General features: G+C 48.4%; 5 protein-coding genes across 5 annotated transcripts; 3 read left to right on the top strand and 2 right to left on the bottom strand.

Annotated features, from left to right (window-relative positions):
- Positions 1 to 7,778: 7,778 nt before the first annotated feature.
- Positions 7,779 to 9,905, top strand: N7478_003810 (glycosyltransferase family 2 protein; the record flags this gene model as incomplete). The annotated part of the gene is made up of 4 exons (XM_056920024.1): positions 7,779 to 8,509; positions 8,603 to 9,503; positions 9,560 to 9,748; positions 9,801 to 9,905. The coding sequence occupies 4 exons, from the start codon at positions 7,779 to 7,781 to the stop codon at positions 9,903 to 9,905; spliced, it is 1,926 nt and encodes a 641-aa protein (XP_056783182.1).
- A 614-nt stretch (positions 9,906 to 10,519) lies between these two features.
- On the bottom strand, positions 10,520 to 14,890 carry N7478_003809 (uncharacterized protein; the record flags this gene model as incomplete). Its single annotated transcript, XM_056920023.1, has 3 exons — positions 10,520 to 11,389; positions 11,845 to 14,297; positions 14,500 to 14,890. The coding sequence occupies 3 exons, from the start codon at positions 14,888 to 14,890 to the stop codon at positions 10,520 to 10,522; spliced, it is 3,714 nt and encodes a 1,237-aa protein (XP_056783181.1).
- Positions 14,891 to 15,181: 291 nt separating this feature from the next.
- Positions 15,182 to 15,604, bottom strand: N7478_003808 (uncharacterized protein; the record flags this gene model as incomplete). Its single annotated transcript, XM_056920022.1, has 1 exon — positions 15,182 to 15,604. One exon carries the CDS (start codon positions 15,602 to 15,604, stop codon positions 15,182 to 15,184), a length of 423 nt encoding a protein of 140 aa, XP_056783180.1.
- A 2,421-nt stretch (positions 15,605 to 18,025) lies between these two features.
- N7478_003807 (uncharacterized protein) lies at positions 18,026 to 18,304 on the top strand (the record flags this gene model as incomplete). Its single annotated transcript, XM_056920021.1, has 1 exon — positions 18,026 to 18,304. One exon carries the CDS (start codon positions 18,026 to 18,028, stop codon positions 18,302 to 18,304), a length of 279 nt encoding a protein of 92 aa, XP_056783179.1.
- Positions 18,305 to 19,912: 1,608 nt separating this feature from the next.
- Positions 19,913 to 20,287, top strand: N7478_003806 (uncharacterized protein; the record flags this gene model as incomplete). The annotated part of the gene is made up of 1 exon (XM_056920020.1): positions 19,913 to 20,287. The coding sequence occupies one exon, from the start codon at positions 19,913 to 19,915 to the stop codon at positions 20,285 to 20,287; it is 375 nt and encodes a 124-aa protein (XP_056783178.1).
- Between the last annotated feature and the right edge of the window lie 67 nt (positions 20,288 to 20,354).

The following is a 20,354-nucleotide window of genomic DNA, read 5'->3' as shown; positions in this document are numbered from 1 at the left end:
GTCCAAGTAATTGAATGGTGGAACTGCCAGCCCCCATCAACCCTATTGACTCCAACCCGGCGTATCGGCTAACCTCGCGATCTTGCTCCTCGATGAAGCAGTTTCATGGTCAGTTCTATCCCATCCATATTTTTCATGTATATTGGGAGGGCATTCAGCTGACAAGAGCGAGCTTCGTACACTCAATGGGCATAGACCCCGCAGTCACGAGAACCAACCTTCATATCTCAAGCTACGGATTATCGGTCATGGCAGAGCTCCGAGGACTGCGTCTAGTTATGCAGCCATGTTGAACGACCTCTTCGGTGGCAAGGGTTGCACTGCCGTCTGTTCTCATATATATCACCTACTTTTGGGGTTGATAAAGAGTCTCCCGCTCATGCCTACCTATCCTTATTCTTCCTCTTTTGGTACTAATATAGCCAATAGTGCGACTGGTTGCCTCGCGCTTCCCACACCCACTCCATGCGTGTGTCATCTCAACATACCCTCCAATGCCTGCTCTGGAAACCCAGGGGCTCAATCGCACTGAAAATCTACTGCATAAAGAGCATACCGAACAGGTGGCTTTGGATCGCGTCCGCCCCCCTGCATTTACATTCGTATGGCTGACTATCGTTCTAGCAGACCTCTCACGTTCATCGAAAGATTTGTTACCTGATCTCTGCTCATTCCATTGGTAATGCCGTCGTCTCTAATCAAAAGCTTGGTTTTGAGCAGGCATTAGACGCGAGGCCGGCTGCAGTACAGGCTCTGGAGGTTAACAGTTGACGGCTAGCGTGGCTCCCTGTCTCACCTCACCCAAGTCAACACCTACGCGAAATGAACAGTTTATGACAAGACCTACTGTTGGGTCCGCATTATGCATTCCGATGGCTGATCTCTATTGTCATTGGACAAGGCCACTTTACATCACCGTCTTCCGCGTCGGCATCTGTGAAGATGCTGAAGAGACGTGCTCTTGGCACGCGATGAGCTAAGCCTTTCCAAGGTCGGCTTCACATTTATCTAGAGGCAGAGCTAGTCAAGAGTACTACTTATAGGCCTGTGGTGGCCATCTCGCCGTCGGCATGGCCACTTATGATGCGTCTGCGGTATGATTGATTGTCGGTTTGAAGGGGTGATACCCGATAATACATACTGCGAGAGGATCAAGTTGATTGAAACTTGACTCTACATATGAAGATCTGAGGAGCCAATTCCAATGATGCGGCTCCGTTCCGGCACCTGCCTCAACTCACGCCAGCGGCGTGTCCATGTGGCTGCGTGGACTTTCTGGTGGGCCGACTTATGAAGCAACTTCAAACATAAAGACAGTTCCAACCTTTCCCGTGCCTTGTGATTTTTCAAGACGGCCTACATTGACGGAATCAGACTTAGGTCGTTCTTCCTAAACGGTCAGACGCGCCGCTGACTACTTGCCACAGCTAACTTCGCGTGACGTCATTTCCCAAACGCGTCTCCGCTGGGCTTCTTCGCGATGAGTGCATCTCACAAGTGAGCATCGATGCACGAGCGTTGAATTTCACGAAGTATGTATCGTTCTTATCTGCGCTTTTCCAACGGCTAATTCTTCTTTATATTCTCGTCGCGATATTCTCTTCGCGCTGGGTCTACACCAGCTCACGCTCTTGACAATCTCAACGTTTGTGAGCGGGAAAACGTGTCAGACAAATAGAAAGGAGGCCAGCGGGGAGCTCCAATGGTCCGAATATGGCTCTAGGGAGGGTAACTTGGGTCTTTACCCAATTCAAGCTAATTGTGCAATCAGACTTGTATCCAGTCTTGGGAGCGCTGCCTTGACATGGATGCGATGTTCAACAGTGGGATCAGCAGCAAGGTCAATCGAAAACGTGACTTCATGAGAGATCTTCCATACATGACGGGGGCACATTGTCGCAGCATAGCAAATTTGGGGCTTTCACCGCGTTCTTGAAGCTAAAGGTCAACTAGTCCGACTTCAATTGGGGTAGCTCCCAAGCGCAGCTCGCCCTGATGGGGCTTTAACGGTGTGGTATTCGAACTTACCTACTCGCTCAGCTTTTTCGTCTAGAACGAAAAGGTCGGACTCTACCAGATACCAATACACTACCGCGCAATCTCTCGTGGGATTTTCTGAGGTCGGGCATTCAACGCGACCACAAAGCTTGAAGTCACGGTTTTGACATTAGAGGCTTCTCAAATGGAGGTCTTACCGTGCTGGGTGCCCTTATCAATCATATACTACTTGTCTACCTTGATCTAAAATGAACCCGGTGATGGCTTCACTGCAGCGAATCACGGTCGGAGTAGAGGCCAGGCAAGGAAGTCGTTCTCCTACTCATGGCGGGTGATTCTGCTATGTGTGATGCACGATTTTTCTAGTCGGGTCTACGGATGGTCCCATTGCCTGACATTTAGTCCCACTCTGGCGTGCTTGCGAGATGTCCTTATGCGGCCAGGCGGTTTTCAGTGCATGCTATGTCACAACAAGTGATTATTGAAGAAATCAGCCGCCCTTTTCTGAGCTTAAAACATCTAGGACGAAAGCAGATATGCGAGACTGACCGAAGGGCCACAAAGGATCGACGCCCTTGATACTGATAGAACAGATTTGGTCTTGTGCCCTCCGCTTCAACTCGAAGCCCCTGGTCGATTTCCGGTCCCCTTCTTTTTTCCAAGATCAATTCTCCCTCTCAAAACCACCCATTTGATTCCTTCGAAATCTAGGTGATCGGCGGAGTGTCCCAGGTGTGCGTGCCTCTCCGAGCAGTCTAGCAGATCTGCGGGGCAATGCCTGAGGTCTCTCTTGTTGCACTGCACCCGCCTGCAAAATGTGCACCGGGGTGGATCTATATACAGAGGGGGAGGAATCCGCTGACGGAGTATCGCATGGGGCAATGCGGTGACACCCTAGCTTCTGGCTGCATCAGTGCTCATTCGAATCTGCGATGGCCACCCGCGTAACAGGGCGTCTTGAGGCTCTTCACTTCGGCTGCATCTCTTTAGTAACCAGCCTTTTGATAGACGCGTTCATTGCACTTACCAGACGCAGCATGACTCGTGCAACTCAGGTCTGCATTGCTTCAACTCCTCCATGCAACCCATGTGCGACAATACTTGGCAGTCTCGACACTGCAGAACTACATTCTCGTCAGTAGGATGGCCATTCTCGGCAAGGCAAAATAGGCTGTATATGTCGTCAACGTCTGTGCGGATTTCAAAACGGCGGACCTTCACGCCCTGCATCCCAGGCTGTACGTGGGAGATCAAGGTCGAGGCGGCGCTTTCAAGAGAATCAGTGAGATGAGTCAACTCGTGATGAGCCGACGGACCCGCAGAAACGCTCCCGGCTCTATTTTCGTACGACACCTGGTCGGCCATGTCTTCGCCATTGAGCTCTTGCATAGAATTGGTGCTTGTGGGGCCAGCTGTGATTCTGCCTACGCACGGCTGTTGATCAAAATCTCGCCAGGCCGCTCATGAATATTTCTTCCGCGACCCCAAACACGAAGAAAACCAACAAAAATCTGCGCAGCATCGAATGTTTTGCAAGAGGATCGTCAGGCCATAGGAACTGATATAGTTCGAGGAGACGTTCTTGCCCCGGCTTTATAGATGGACTCCCAATCGCTTATTGCTACCGATCCGTAGGCAAAGGACTGGCTACATTCACAAATTTTGGTAGTGAACCCACCTGCATTCCTCGCTCAGCAATATTTTATAATTCTGCCTTCAAATTACGACGGTAGATGATCTCCTTGGCCGTTCGGGGCACACAATTTGATTACTGCATAGGGAGTCTGCATTGATGGGGGGTGGCTAAGTGTGAAAGACCGCCGTCAACTTGGATCTGCTTCAACTAATGAAGCCTTGGCTCCCTGGAAGAATCACCCAATGAGTAAATTCGGGTCATGATTTAGCATTGCCGATCCTGAGATCTTCAAAGGGGGTTCTGGGAACTCAGTCGCTACTGGGAAGCAAGTCAACGTTCCCCGAACTGCTTCGATGTTTAGAATTACGCTACTTTGTGGCATGGATGAGTGACGCGGCACGTCACCGCTGGCGTATTCTAGTGAGCTCTAATCGAGGCTATGCTCGTGGACATTCGCACGTCCGTTCATCAACATTTAAAGTGGCGGTTCTTCCCTTAGGGCTAGCAGTGACAATCTTGAACGTCAAAGTGTTTCCACAGTCATTTCATCAGTACTACTTCATATGTATACCACCTTTCCAGCGAAGTTGCGTCCGCAAAGATGCTCGCCATCCTCGAGCGGTCCCACATCAACTCGAGCCTGCGAGTCGTGTCGAGCGGCAAAGATTCGATGCAGTCGTCAGCTTCCTTCATGCCAAGCCTGCATCAGGCGTGGTAAAGGTGACCTCTGTTCCTATCTAGCGAATGTGGACCGGAGCGCATCTTGCGAGCCGTGCCGTATCGCCAGACAACGATGCAGTATTGAATCACGCACGTGCAAGGGCTTTCTTGGAGGAATGTCCCAAGAGACTCGCATTCATAACACAAGCTGCCGAAGCTTACAAGCGCCATCGATTCGGCTGACATCGTCAGATCAAGACGAACCGGTCAGTAGCTCGAACTCTGCGGCAACTTGAACTTGGCTGATGCTCATGGTCCTTGAAAGACGGTTCCCCTTACGGAATTGAATGAAAATCAAGCCTTCGATGTTGATTCTCGCTCTCCTGAACATTTGTCTGCTGCAAGTCCTCCCGCTACCATGGCATATTCCAGGATGAAGCTCTCAGTGAGTCGACCCCATGCACGATCTTAGAGCCAATCAGAGGTTTTTAATGTATGGAACCAGGCATTGCTGCCATCTCCGTTGGAAAGTCCAATTGTAAGTCCCATGTTCGCACTAGAAGAATCACATCCGACTTTCCATCAGCTCCTCTTGGTATTGAACTACATATTCATCTCTGCAATGCTCCCTGATGATGAGGCGGCCATACGGCGAATTATCTATCGTCACTCAGCTGACTGGGAAAGAGAATTTGTCTTGCAGTATGATAAACTGTCGAATCGGAACGAATCGTGTATGGACTGGTAAATCATGGATCCCATTGCAAGAGGGTTTTTTGTTTCTGAGTGCTGGATCGAGTTGAGCGATCCTGCCTGATTCGTGCAGGCTAGTTGTATAGCCCATACGTACGCCTACGTGCGCTTTACATACAAAAACAGTAATATAGGATCTGTCGATTCCGAAGAAAGCTGTACGCACTAGTACGGAGATAGACCAATGGGATCATTGAACAGTACTTGAGATGTGTTCTTCTAAATACATGATGATTTGCAAAATAAGGGGGTTGGGTGTGCTGATTCAGCAGTTGATGCCTAAGGAATGAAAAATGATGTGATGTTGAATAAAACGCATAGACGCTAGTAAAATAGACCGGATCTAAGCACGCGCTGAATCATCAATCTGTAATAGGAAAGGTGGTAATCTTCTCCTGCGGAGTTCGACATATTTCACAAGCGGGTCGCCACCCCTTTCAACTTCCGCGTCTCCAATTGTCCCCCACCACTTTAATCACCCACCATGCCACCAATTCGGTCTAAAACAAAGCAAGATTCTATTCACCAAGAGGGTAGGATCGAGCTAGCAATTGAGGCTATTCAGAATAAAACAATCTCTTCTATTTCAGCCGCTGCGCGTACGTATAGCATTTCGCGATCAACACTACGCGACCGCATCACAGGCCGCGTTTCGCAGACCAATATCCACGCAAATAGTCATGAATTGACTCAATTTGAAGAGGATACGCTTAAGAAGTGGATTCTCTCTATGGACGACCGTGGTGCAGCCCCTCGGCCTAGTATAGTGCGTGAAATGGCTGATTTACTGCTTGCATTGCGGGGCACTGACCGTGTCGGCAAGAACTGGACTGGAAACTAATCAATCGTACGCCGGCGATCCAAACACGCTTCTCGCGTCGATATGACTATAAAAGGGCTGAGCAAGAAGACCCACGGGTCCTTCGTGGGTGGTTTCGGCTTGTGGAAGAGACTATATCGCGCTATGGTATTCTGCCTGATAGTATCTATAGCTTCGAAGAAACAAACTTCGCAATAGGCGTAGTTTCTGCCGCAAAGGTGGTCACTAGAGCTAAATATTATGGCCGTAGATCTACTCTACAACTAGGTAATCGTGAATGGGTGACTGCAGTGGAAACAGTCAATGCTTTAGGCTAGGTTTTACCGCTTGTTATATTCAAAGGTAAGCGCTATATTGAGTCTTGGTTTCACGATACACTAAGGGGCTGGCGCTTCGAGGTTAGCCCAACTGGATGGACATCTGATAAGATTAGCCTTCGATGGCTTCAATCACTCTTTATTCCGGTGACCGCAAGCTATACGCGTGGTCGGTATAGGCTATTGATCTTTAATGCTCATAATAGCCACCTTACGCCTGAATTCGTTCATTTATGCGCCGCAAATGATATTGTACCGATATGTATGCTGCCGCATAATTCGCATCTATTATAGCCATTAGATGTGGGCTGCTTTGCAGTTCTAAAGCGATCATATGGTCGCTTAGTGGACCAACAGACACGTATAGGAATCAACCATATCGATAAGTTTGATTTCCTCGAAGCATATCCACAAGCCCGCGCAGACGCATATCAGGCGAAGACTATTCAGAATGCATTTAAAACGACTGGTTTAGCCCCATTAGATGCAGAACCAGTGCTATTAAAGCTGAACATTCAGCTTCGGTCACCGACACCTATCACTGAACGACCTACAAGCAAATCAAGCATTTATTGCCCTGAAACACCTACAACAATTCTCCAGCTTTCTAAGCATGCGAAATCAGCTAAAAAGCTACTAAAATACCGGTCGAAATGCCCACCAACGCCTACTAAAGAGGTCATTAACCAGGCATACAAAGCCTGCGAGCAAGTGATGCAAAGCATGATCTTAATAGAGAAAGAAATTAAGGATTTACGGGCCACCAATAAGAAACAACTACGAAAAAAGAGGCTATCTAGGAAGGAGATAGTGAAGACTGGAGGTATGTTTGTTTATGAAGCCCATGAGCAAGGCATTGATTGGTCTACTAGGTGGTTTAGAAGGTGGTGGTGTGTCCTTCGCAGCACCCACACAGACGGCTTCGGTGACCGGTAATGGCACCAACAGACGGCAATATAAATGCAGTTATGCGGAACGCCTGGTCATAAGGCTGATAGATGTTCAGATAGGGTTTAAGTTGAATATTTAAATGCTTCATGAATATAAAAATAAAAATAAAAATGGGTGGGCGGGAAGACCGGGAAATAAGTTAGGACAGGTTTTGCCCCCCGCCGCCCCCCCCCCCCACCACCTCCTCCTTCTTTTTGCGTAAATTGTTAGCGAACAAGTCCCCTGAGGTAGCGCGGTACTTTGAGAATGGAGTAAACAAATATTCTCGCAATCAGTAAGGGTGCGGTATAATGAGTATCAATGGCGCATGAAGAATGAGCGAGCATTGCTCGGTATCGGCTCCCATCCAATGACGAAGGTAGTCAGTCAGTGAACGCAAGGTAGCATTGTTTTAATACTACTTCGTACCTTTGGATTGGTACATTTGATTTCCCAAAAGATGTTCGAAAGCTGTTTACACGCAGGGTGACGGTGATATTCACGAGGCCTTATCCTCCTACATTTTTCGACCTAATAGGGGTTAAACCCTCGGAAATCACAACAAGCGCAAGCCGCTTGATTAACACCACCGACATTTATCTCTGAGGCCGTGGACCTACGACAATGCTCATGGGAAACTCAGATCGCAGATATCTCCTACAGCATGCGTTTCATTAATGATGGGCTGATTGCCGAAGAGATATTCGTTCCTGAATCTCTTCTGACCTCAGTCCCGCTTAAAGACGGCTGGGGCCAAGAGGCTTCAAGGAGATCATCTCGTTACCATCAACACAACAACCAAGTCGAAGAAATTCACGTTCCTAAAAAAAGGCAGCCTACAACACGCAAGGCGCCCGATGGGTTCTACAAAGTGGGCACTGGGCGGCATCGACCAACATCAACCCCAGCAGCAAAAGGTGAACCAGATGAAAGGATTCCAATTATCCTGGATGGTGAAGGACAAAGTGGTATCGAGTCACTTGGAGACAGGAATACCTCTCTCCGCCCCCACTGGAGAAAGTCAATCCAGCATGAACAGCCTGGAGAAGTACACAGAGACTTTGAAGATAGCAACTCGCGAACCTTACCTAACAACGGTACTCACTTGTCCCACCTGCCTGTCCACCAGCCCAGCAGTACAGCTACGAAGCCGCGGAAGAGCAGCCTGATGAGCCTGTATGACCGGACCAGCTTAGTCAATATCAAGCACCAACGCAAGTATTGGCTCCGGCTACTTATTGAGTACGGAGCTTACACAGCGCTTGCGGCTTTTGCTTATCTTGTTCTTATAGGGACTCCCTTGTGGAAAGGGGCCGTATGCTGGCTGTATTGGTTGATGCAACGCAGGTTTGTCTTCTCAGGTGGCTGGGCAATCGCGATCGCTTTGCTTGTTTTGTGAGTTGACCTTTAGGTTGATACCTGTGAGCTTTTTTAATTATACACAAGGCCAAAAGCCTGGCTAGAATACTTACATTCTTGTCTTCACAGCTATTCCTTTACGCCACTCCTCAGGACTTTCGAAAATGATGCCCTCGGTCCGGACTATTACCAGCAGCGCCGTATTATCCCGGAAGCCACAGATACTGCTCTCCTAATCCCGTGCTACAGGTCTGGACCTATTATTGGTCAGACTCTCAAAGCTGCTTTAAAAGTCTTCCCCGCCTCGCATGTCTATGTGATCGCCAACGGCAACTCCTCAACTCCTCTCGACAACACCGAGGAAATATGTCGAGCCAATGGGGTCAATCATATCTGGTGCCCTGTCGGATCCAAGATTGTCGCTTTATTCATCGGCTGCTATGCTGCCAAGAACTTCCGTTACACGCTCCTCATTGATGATGACTGCATCCTACCCGCCAATTTCCCAGTTGTCGTGTCTCGGTTAACCGATTCAGTCCGCTGTATTGGATACCCAATCAAATCTGTCAATACCGATCCATCAAAGAGTTCATATTGCCAACAGGCTCAGGATCTCGAGTACAAGCTAGCTGGTTTACAGCGCAGTTTTGCAGGACACATCGGTAGTGCCACCTTTCCCCATGGGGCTGTATCTCTTTGGGAGAGATCTTTTTTGAAAGAGGTTTTTCAGCACCATCCCGGATTTAATATCAGTGAAGATTGGTTCTTGGGCAATAGCTGCCGACGCTTAGGTGGCAGGATTCAGATGTGCACTGCTGTCTTTGTGGAGACAACCACACCATCTGCTCTTTTGTTTGCCAAACGCAGCCACGGCAGGGGCGGCTTCGGTGAGATGACCGTATTCAAACAGCGATTCCTGCGCTGGGGCTTCTTTACCACCAACGGAATGTGGCACAATTTGTCATATCTTCTAGGGTCCTGGAAGTTGGGTAAATGGGAGGCCGGAACGAAGCTCTTCGTTTTTCAGGAGGTACGTAGCCAGCTATTTTCAGGGCTTGCTGATTACTCATTTCTCGGAATTAATAGGTGTATGAGACCGTCTTATACTTGCTCTTTCCTTTCATACTACCTGTTTCACTTCTTGTTCGACCAGGGTTCTGCATCATAATGCTAGCAGCAACATTAGGGCTATATATGCTCAATACCATCATATTTAACGAAGTCCATCTGCGATTGAAAAATGAGCGCGTCAGATGGGAAGTCCTGTGGTACCATGTAGGTTCAGGCTTTCCCTTTGCAGGGATCTCTAGGGTCCCGCTGATGACAGCGTGAGCTAGATACCCTACAAAGTGTTCGTTGTCCTTACGAACGTCACCAGCTGCTACTGGTCGCTATTCAAATATGCCCGGTATTTCGCAAGGCGACACCCTAAGCTCACGGAAGATCACAAGGCGGTCGGGATGGTGTTGAAACTGGAGAAGATGACACAGAATCGACAAGGAGAGCTCAGGGGACTGAGTAGAAGTATGACGGCCAGGAAGGTTGGTGTACGTGAAGCAGGCAGCAGCTGAGCTTCGAGAATTCCTTTGCCGGGGCTAGAAGTTCGTTTTCGGGAAGTGGTACACACTGCGTCTACATGTACGGATAGCGTAGTAATAGCAATGCCGTATCGCTCAGCGATCATCGAGTTGAATAATGATTCATTTAAATAGACAGTCTTACCAATCGACCCTTGCTTTTCCTGGATTACAAGGAACAAGGGGCTCGCGTTGTCCACAGATATACTACCAGAAGGTTCGTGGCACAACAGCCTTGGTGTACACATCACCTTTAAAATACCCATAACCATAACCAGGTCTTAGAAACGAAGCCAATCACTGACTCTGCTTCATATGCCTCATTTTTGTTGATGCCAACGAATGTTAGGTTGACTTGTGTTACATTGTCCTTTGCGGATTGCGTTCCGGTCGGGTGCATGGTATAGACCCAGTCGCATTACAACGCGCTAAAAAGTCCAGATGTCACCGCTTTTCTGGATCCCGTGTGCTACTTTTGCGATTGAAACTGATGAACAATAGCATTAGCAGCGCCTTCAAAAGTGATCCCTCCCAAAATCATGAAGACAGGCACATCAACACCAAATGTCTTGCCAATCCAGTTACGAACCTCAATCGCGCATAGCGAGTCAAGTCCATAAGAATGCATGGGCCGGTGCAAATCAAGTTGACCTTCTGCCACGCCCAATAGCCCTGTGATACGGGCAACGGGTGCTTCACTGACGATCTCCGTGCTCTCATTGACTGATGTGGCGGCCACAAATTTGGCAACGACATCCTTCGCTTGTTTGCCCGGCTTTAAACCGTGTGCATTGTCCACACCCTCAGCCTCACCAGCTGGCAGTGGAATGTGATGCATGTGCTGCCAGAATGGCTGACTCAACACAAAAGATATTTCTTCAAGATGCCCCCAGTGGGATGGTGGACGAAGGCCGACAATGGGATGGCAGGTGGTTGGGTGCGTGGCCAATTTACTGGATGGATCGCAGAATATTTCGAGCAATGCAACAATATCGCGGATGCAAGTCGGAGTATATTTGGCTGTTTCGTGAATTTGTCGTCGTCCGCTTGCGTACTCGGCATTGGCAACGAGATAGCCTGCGTCGGGTATAGCGCCAAGATTGAAAGAGATGGCTCGCTGGCCCTGAGAGACTCGATAGCGCGCCAGAGAATCTTGATAAGTGTTTCCGGCATTGTATGGTGCTAGGGAGCCGGTTCCCAAAATGCCCATGACGGATGACAGCATGATGAAGAAGTCCATATCTGATGGAAGCATGGCATGGAGGTTCCATGATCCTTGTAGCTTTGGCTGTAATGTACTTTGCCAACTAGAGAGTAATAGTTCGGAAAATATTCCCTCCTAATCAACTTGTTAGCATGGATTCCATAAAGCGTAGAGTCTTCCATTGACTTAATCTTCCCTGCATGACCATGGCGGCTTGGATACATCCCTTGATTGGTGGCATGGTGTCTGCATACTTGTTGAGTAGCGCTCGCAATGCACTGGGATTCGTGACATCACAGGCGGGCATTTCGCATTGAACACCGTGACCTTGGAATTGTAATGCCAAAGACTGTGCCTCGTTTGTCTTGGGGCCGGATCTTGACAAAAGAATAAGATATCTAGCGCCATTATCAACGAGCCATCTTGCTATCGATCGGCCAACGCCTCCAAGGCCCCCTGAGATGACGTATGTAGCATTTCAGTCAATGTAGTCGATAGTCCTGCGTGACGCGAACCTGAAAGATATGTTAATACATGTCGTATGTCCCAACGAGCAAGATATGCTTTGCTTCAAATTGGGGTACACTCACGTTGATCGCGTCCGACTCAAACAGGCGTACTACAGCGGCATCGGAACTTCCTGACTGCTTTAAAAACGCCATGACTTCGTCCAGCTGCGAAATTCGAAACATGGAGACCCGCTCTCGTGCATTCAGAAGTGACTCCAAAATGGGCGTGGAAACCGCATATTCCAGAGACTCCTGCAACACCTGAGTGTTATCACTAGCAAGGAAACAAACGTTGAGAGAAGAAGAGCCAAACTGGAATGCGGAATGGGAGTCATCGTTGGAAACGAGCACCACTCGCCCATTCTCCCGCATCATGCTCCTGAAAGTCTGTTCTCCCAGTTCATTGGCGACCGAGGTTGTGGCGAACACAATATCAAACCTGGACTGAGGCTCTGACTGTATGGATGAAAAGGTGCTTCCCACAGCAGACGTCGGTATGATGCGTTGTTCTGGGATATTGAATCTCTCAGAAGCCCACTGGCAATCTTCATTGCTGTTTGCTGTCAACCATATTTCCGAAACACCCTCGTTCAGAAGCAAGCCTACTGCAGCTTGTCCCAGAATGCTGCAACCATCCATAACCAAAACAGAATCGCGGTTTCGGATTCGACCAATATCCAACAAACCATGATTAGCTGTCAGGAGAGGGGGAATAGCCCAGCACGCATCTTCAGTGGATAATCCATATGGTAGCTTAACAGCAGATGATGGCTGAACGGCAGCAGCGGAGCGGAAACAGTTCTTGTGAACCGCAAAGACCATATCTCCTTGCGCAAAACTGGACCCAGATGGTGTGCCTGTTACGATTCCGCTGCAGAAGCTACTAAGCTGAGTGCCTTTTGGAGCCAAGCCCCGGGCGGCCAACTGGTCTTGATATTGCAGTGAGATAGCTCTGACGGTGATTGACAACGCATTGTCAACAACGGGAGCGGATATCTTGACGAGGTATGGAATGCCATTTTTATCTTCAGGGCAAGCCGCTGATAGCTTGAAAGTGGCATCAGTGACATTCGCAGAAGTCATTTGCCAGGGCAAGATTTTGGATTCCATATCGCATTCCAGGTATTTCGCCTCAACAAGACGGCGAGTATGCAGGCAACCATCAATCTCGATGTACTCTTGTTCGTATTTTTGAGACGGCTTTCGGAACAGCATCTCTCGTGTAATCTGCTTGAGATGACGTATATGGCCAGCGCTGCCGTCGAGATTGATGTCGAGGGCGATAGAGACGAGATGTAGACTATAGTTCTCCGCTCGCAATGTTCTCAAGAGACCATCCATCAGCCCATATTCTGGTGCAGCTGAGTCTCCACCACCTACCAAGACCCACAAAACTCCAGACCACGTCTGAGAAAGTAATTTCAGAACCGTCCAATCCTGCTCTGACATTGAGGCGAGGAATGATGCACCATAGCCAACCAAAGCAATGCAAAGACCGTTTGAGCTGGTGGTGCGACTCGTCGATGCTGTAAGGATGTTTGCATCCACGATTTCAAGAGGCTCGGTAAACATGTCTTGCAATGATGTAACAAGAGATGCGGCGAGAGACTGTTGTTGGGGGAAAGCGTTCAGGTTGACAATGATACCACTATAGTACGTTGGCGACGCAAGAGTTCGAGGGATGGACGACGGCACGTCCACAGCGGTAGAAATAACACAGCCAAGCTGAGGAGCGGAGCCATCGAAATCCTTGAATACCATATCGACACCTGAAAAACCACAGTGTTGCAGAACCTGACCCCACCCTTCCGCACTCAACAGTGATAGCGGGCGATCAGCTTCAGGTCCAACCCACCATCCAGGGAAAAGTCCAAAAATAAAGCCCAGAGCCCACCCATCAGGCTGGAGGAACTCTGTCAGTATCAACTTGCCACCGGTTTTCATTGACTTTCTGACATTGCGGAACGTATTTTCCAGATCGGCGGTGATGTGAAGCACGGCATCTGCCACGACAAGATCATACGTCCTGTCGGAAATTCCCTGATCAGAAAAGTCCTTCTCGATGTCAAGGGTTTGAAACACCATTTGAGACTGATGATCAGGGAACTCTTCCCGTGCCTTTTCCAAAAATGTAGACGACACGTCTGTAAAGCAGTACTGGTCGCATCGAAGGGTTCCGGAAGCGTTGGATAATTCTATCACGCCATGAGGGCCAATCATAGACAGTGCTTTGACCAGATGGCGAGTTGCAGCTGCAGTGCCTCCACCGACTTCTAAGATTTTCATGCCACCATTTTGGTGGGCGAGCAGATCGACAAAGCTTGTCGTTTGCTTCATGCATCTGTAGGTCATCAACTCGTCGTAGTATTCTCTCAGAAGGCCAGTCTGCATGAGAAGCTCTAGGGGCGTTGCAATGCCCCTGACGAAGTCGACAAGATGCAAAGCCACTTCGGCGTAGAGACGGACCACTCTGTTCGCAGACTTGACTCGATCAAAAACCGAGCCAATGGTCTCAGTGAGCGCAGGCAATGTACCTAGGTAGTAAGGTTGCAAGGTTTTGACAATAACATTTGAACATAGCTATCCCTGAAGCCATCGAAGCACCATATGTTAATGTGCGATTACTGTCAAAACAAAGAAATGAATCAAGAAACAAGAACATTTGAACATTCAAATGTAATAAATTTCGGAATTGATAGTGACTGCGGTCTTCAAACTCAAACTATTTTCTCAAACGGTCCGTGACAGTCACAACACTATCTACACGAATGGTAGCATCGCCAGAATTGGGAGGCGGGGTTGTACCGTGCAGATCCGAGCGACGGTAAGATACATCTGCTCTAGCGCCAGCGTAGTAATTTTCGTCTTCACGGGGAAATAAACGAGTAGAGCTCTCTTGTGACTCCAGGCTGTGGCCATCATTATCAGCGGTCTTATTTAATGAGACTGATGGCATCGCAATGTTTTGAATTTGCGAGTCTGGTGCAGAGTAGCTTTGTGATGCCGATGTGCCGTTGCTCTTGTTGGAGCTGAACAGAGATTGAACTTTGCTAGGGAGTTTGAAAAAGTAGTTGTTGGCCAGGTGGCGGCCCAGCACAGCCATGGGCGGTAGACAAATACACAGCATGGTGACGGGCGCCTCGGCACCAACCCAGTAGGCCAGATGGACGACGGTCCCTATCAAGGAAATATTAGACGCAGACCAGAGTATCATATATCGGAGACTTTTGACATACAGGTAATATCGGAGTTCAAGCTATTACCAGTTAGCAAAACTGTAATGAGTCGACCGATGGAAACGACGATGACACTGTTTGTTCTTTGTTAGCCGCATGTCGCGATAATCATTGGCGCTATTCAACGCTTTACCTGTAGCCAAGTACAAAGACGCCGATGATAGTCATTCTGCGTCTCACTATCATCGGCGTCTCGCAGCCATTTCCAAGCTCCAGATCTTTGGTAGGGGCAACACCAATATAATTAAGTCAATGATGACACTGGGAATTGCGCTTCCAAGCCAAAGGTGCTGGGCCGTGCCGCAGTGTCCAGGTAACAAAGAATCCCAGCCCTTCTGGACGGGAGTGCACATGAATATGGTGCCAAAGATGATGCCGGCCAACCATGCGCAGTTGAGGCAGTGGGTAGCGATAAGTGTGTAGTTGAACCATTTGGCGTTTGCGTGCCACGGAAAGATGCGCGAGAGGAGGAGCAAGGCCGAGACCTTGGTGAAAAAGAGGCCGATATCGTAGACGTAGTATACTGCATATAACAATCTGAGGAAGATGAGCAGATCCTTTGCCTCGACAAACTGGGCGTGGCGACCGAGGCCATAATGGCCCATGGCAAATGCCAGTCCACATAGAGCGAGGATCGAGGGCTACCATTAAAATGAAGTTAGCACTTTGCATAGCTCGTAGTATGCGTTTCTTCCTCTTCATTCTCTTCTCTTCTCGTCTCTTTCATTTTTTTTCTTGGGGAGAGAAAAAGATCAATTACAAAATCACTTACCACTGCTGCTAAAGCAGCCCAATCATCCCACCACAGACGCTGAGTATGTCTGCCCGCGCCGCGTGCCGCATTGTTGCGGGTGAATCGCGACTAGAAACGAAGCGAGATAGCAAGGGCTGTAACGATAGTGACAACAATGAAGAAAGCCCTGATGCCTCCGGAAATGTCATCGTGCACCGCGGAATGCGGTAAGGAAGCGGATGAAGACATGGTGTAAGACAGAGCGGGAAGAAATCGTAACGAGGTACGACAATATTCGCTGAAAAGTGAGTCAAATTTGGGATGTTTGTCACCTTCAATCTTCAAGTGATGGGTTGATGTGAGATTTGGCCTCACTTAGATAGAATGGGATGCGAGACAGACAGCCCGCTAGCGGCAGGCAGATGGTCATGTCATTCCGCTTGAAAAGATATTGATCGGAGGCTAGCATCAATGGTGAACAACCACAGTAGCTTTTTTTATCACAAGGAGGGGGCGGAAACACTGTGTTTGTCTGCAGGATCGGCCATTTGCCATGTTTGATCAAGTCAAATGTCTTGATGGTTGGTTTATCTCCGGTGCTGACGTGCATAACAGTGGAGCGTATCGTGCGGGCTGTTTTCAAGTGAAGAATCACCACGCAGGCAATTGGGGTGGAACTAGCGCGAGCTTGGCCTAACCTCCGCATCGGCCTTTTCAGCGTTGACTGCGGCGCATACTGAATTGAATTGATCTGTCACGAAACGGCCCCCAAGCAAGGTTCCCCTCTTCTCTTCACCTGAATCGCTTTTTATTTGGAATGGCATCTCGATAACTCCACTTAAGTCATTTAGCCGAGGCCCGACCAAGCGGACCTTGGTGTCCCCGTTTGGATAAATTCGAAATAGCCTAATGGGCCGATGATCATCGAACCAACATCTGAATCTTGGATTCGATTTGCTCCACGGTTGTTTGATTCACGCCCCCACGGAAGACGGGGCCACCCGTGGATCCACACCGGAGTTGCTGCCTGATATGGCAGCTTGCACGAGATGCGGGCTTGCGGGGCGCCTTTCAATTTGGAAAGAGCCATTCTAGCCAGGGAAGTCTAAAAATCAGCCCACGAAGAATTTTGCTGGCCGCACCGCCGAGTCCTTATGGCAGATCTTTCAATAGGTTGGCCGAGCCACTGGTTGTGGTTAATTGTGTCTACCCGAGATACAGGAAATATCAAGAATTGAGTTTTGATATAAGACTCATCATCATTATCGAAACTTAGAGATGTTCTTGACAATGCTAAATAAGGTCTACTACAATGAAAGAGTACGAGAAGGACTAGTTGAGTATTTGATGAACTCTTAAGTCCACATCTTCTCGCAAGCCTAATATAATGGAAATGAACAACTTAAATAAATTCAGTGATTTAATGGCGTGACTAGACATCAATCAAATACGATTTTCTGTAACTTCACTCAGGTTTCAGCTAAAGCGCATCCAAAAGCCCAAAAGACAGTCGTCTGATTGATTCGAAATATCGGCTCACATGCCATGTCAAATATTTTGATGGCAATTGGCCCTTGGAGACTGGTAGTCTTGCCGATAGGTCTGCTGATACTGCGGATAAATACTGCCTGAAAGGGCCTTGGCTGCAATGATATTGTGGGAGAATGAGCAAAGTTTTGTTTATGCGCATAGCCTTCGTTGAAGCAGCAGATTCTGAGTACTCTTTCAACTGGGTATCACTCCAAGGCCAAGAAATAAAATTCATAATCGTCCTTTCTTTCGCTCAAATATTCTGTTCTTGTAATGGTAATCTGCAGAGATGCCTGAAGTTTAAAAATCATCAATAAGATGAATTCCACTGAAATAAGTAGACAGGGCTCTCAATATATCGAAAAGCAACTGGCAGTTAGCATACGTGCAGCGCGATGTCGTTGACGAGGAATATCCAGCGCGTACGGGTGTGACTTTGGCGGCCGCCGGTTTTAGACTGCTAAAGAAGTTGATGCTCGTTAGCTGGCCTTTCATGAGGTGTTCATATTGCTTAAGAGTAGATTCCTTCAATACAATGTGCCTAAATCTGCAATAAAGTCTCTCACCAATATTTGATGGCAGTAACAAAAGTGACCTCGCCAGGTTGGATGAGGAGTATGGCTGATTCTTTATGGATATATATTAACTGCAGTTCCGCTGCTCATTCTGAAATTTTGTCCATCAAGTGGACTCTACACTCTTTCGACGGGTAACTCTCCAGAGAAGCACCACCCATCGTCTCAACCAGCCAAAACAATTCAACATGGTCGCCAGAATCTCCTACAGTTCCCGTCATACCGCACGGCCCCTCCAGCCAGTTCCGCCTGGGAAGAAGCCTTCCGACCACTCTCGCATTAAGATAAAGTTGCGTTTCAGCGAAAGAATTGGACGCCGAGTAGCAAAGCAAAGCATTCCCTGCCCTCAAAAGACAGAGACACATCGCCGCCGTCGGCATTTGCTCAGCCGTAATGCCGCTGACTGCGAGGCGACTCGAGTCGATTGGATGCTCCGACTTCGCCCGATGCCACACCGAGTGTGCTAGGTCTCTCGCAGTGCATCTGGAGATTTTACCCGTACGGTCGCTCGATGCAACTCAATTTGTCTGGCTTCAGCTGCCAGACTCAGACTCTTGGTGACTTTTTTCCCAGGCCTGCGATATACAAAAGAAGCCGCTGTCTCGGTATGAACTCCTTCGTGCCTGTCTACATTGATTTATGTATCTTACACAAGCCTGCTTTGAATGGAAGTGCGACTGTCTTGAGGTCTTGCAATTGAGAATGAATAATATAGACGTGTGCCTGGCTGTAGCGACCCATGATATTCACGTTGAAATACGTAAACAGTCCCTTCTTCCATTTAACTAAAGATTTTTGACCCACAACGAAAATGAGAAATCTAAACAAATTCAATAACGAGGAAACATATCTTATACACATCCTTGCAATTTTTCTCTTCATACACTTCCTAGCTTTCCGTCCAGCAGCATACTCCAAAGCCAACCCGCAACTCACAGTGGCAGCGGCCCCTCAGTCACAATTGATGAAAGACGGTTCCTTTTCGCGCAGATGTAGGCTGAATGGCTAGATGCAAGAGGCTACGATAGCTCCCAATTAAGCCATTCGTGCAATCAGCACTTGCATCACCTCGTGCGAATAAACAATGAGCGCCAAGGTGGTCATCAAGCACATCGCATGAAAGCTAGGCCCCCAATGATGTGGAACTCCTAAAGCCTCCAATGGCTGCAACATGTAGATGACTAGCCCGAGTATGTTGCTTGCCAACAACTTCACAAATGCAGTAGCGAGGGGGGTCGGGAACGACGCTGGCCCTGCAAGAGCATGCATTGTTGGCATCAGCGCTAGCATGATGATGGACAGGATATCAAGAGAAGTACCGGAACGCGGCGTCGACTGTCTATTTCTCACTTGAAGATGACCTAGTGCAACTGCTGTCAAGCCAACAAGATAGCCGAGCTGTGTCCAAGACCAAATTGGTAGGAGGAAACCCGCTGCAGGCAGGGCAGTAGCCCATATTGAGATAGTCCCCGCGAGCTTGATAAGACCACTCTCACTTGCCAGTGGCTCGTCTGTGATGATCTCAATCACATAGCTCAGAGCTGCATACAGATAGCAGGATGCAATGCTGACAGCGAAGAGAAGGACAAGCACAGCTGTGGGTACCAGATCCAGGGAGGTCGGCAGATGGAAGAGAAGGAACTGAACTGCGTAGACCAAGAAATAGAGGAAGCCAACACTGGCGATGATGGCGCCGCAAAGGCAGCTGGGAAGGCGATTGGTATTCATTGGGGAGTGAGGAGGAGACTTGCTTTGAGAAGGAAGACGGCGGACTGGGTCTCAATATATAGGCTCGAAATCTTTCTCACTGCATTCGGTGCTCATCTCAAGCGTTGATCTCCGCGGAACGGTGACCCACCAACTAAACGCAGAAAACGCTCCGTTGAGTGAGCATGTGTGCTAGAGTTGGTGGATGAACCACTCAACTTGACGGGAGGCTTTGGATATTTGTATTGACTGACTATATCTCAGGCGCATAGAAACTTGAACTCAGTAATAGAGTCAACCCCAACTGTCCAGTGACTAATTTCATTCTCCGCATCATCTTGCTTTTTGCATATAATAAGCCCTGCAATATGCAACAGCTCATTGAGTTATCGCAAGAAATTGGTCAGCAGCAAATCGAGAATCGCTACCTCCGCGAATGTTACAAAGCACTCAAAATACTGCAAGAGAGCACGGCAGACATGATCATGGTACTTGACGAGCTTTTCGAGTCGCAGACACAGGAGTCCATGACTCCCATCTATACGAAAATCTTCCGGCTACAAGAAAAGACATGCCAGCTGACTACGCGCATGGACAGAGCCCAGGAAGCATGCGAGGAACTATGTCCACTTCATATGTCATGCTCCGTTCACCAACAGCTAGAGCCCATCATACGAATGATCATTGACCAGAGAGCTCTAACTGCTCACGCAGCCGATTTTGATTGCGAGTCCCTGCCTTGAGGTTTTTGAAATATTGCAGGTATTGATGCAGGAGACAACGGTGGCAGGAGACTCGATCATTATGTAT

Source organism: Penicillium angulare (assembly GCF_028827245.1).
Source record: "Penicillium angulare strain IBT 27051 chromosome Unknown utg000003l_segment0_segment0, whole genome shotgun sequence".
NCBI classification, from domain to species: domain Eukaryota; kingdom Fungi; phylum Ascomycota; class Eurotiomycetes; order Eurotiales; family Aspergillaceae; genus Penicillium; species Penicillium angulare.
This window is presented reverse-complemented; position numbering and strand designations above follow the sequence as displayed.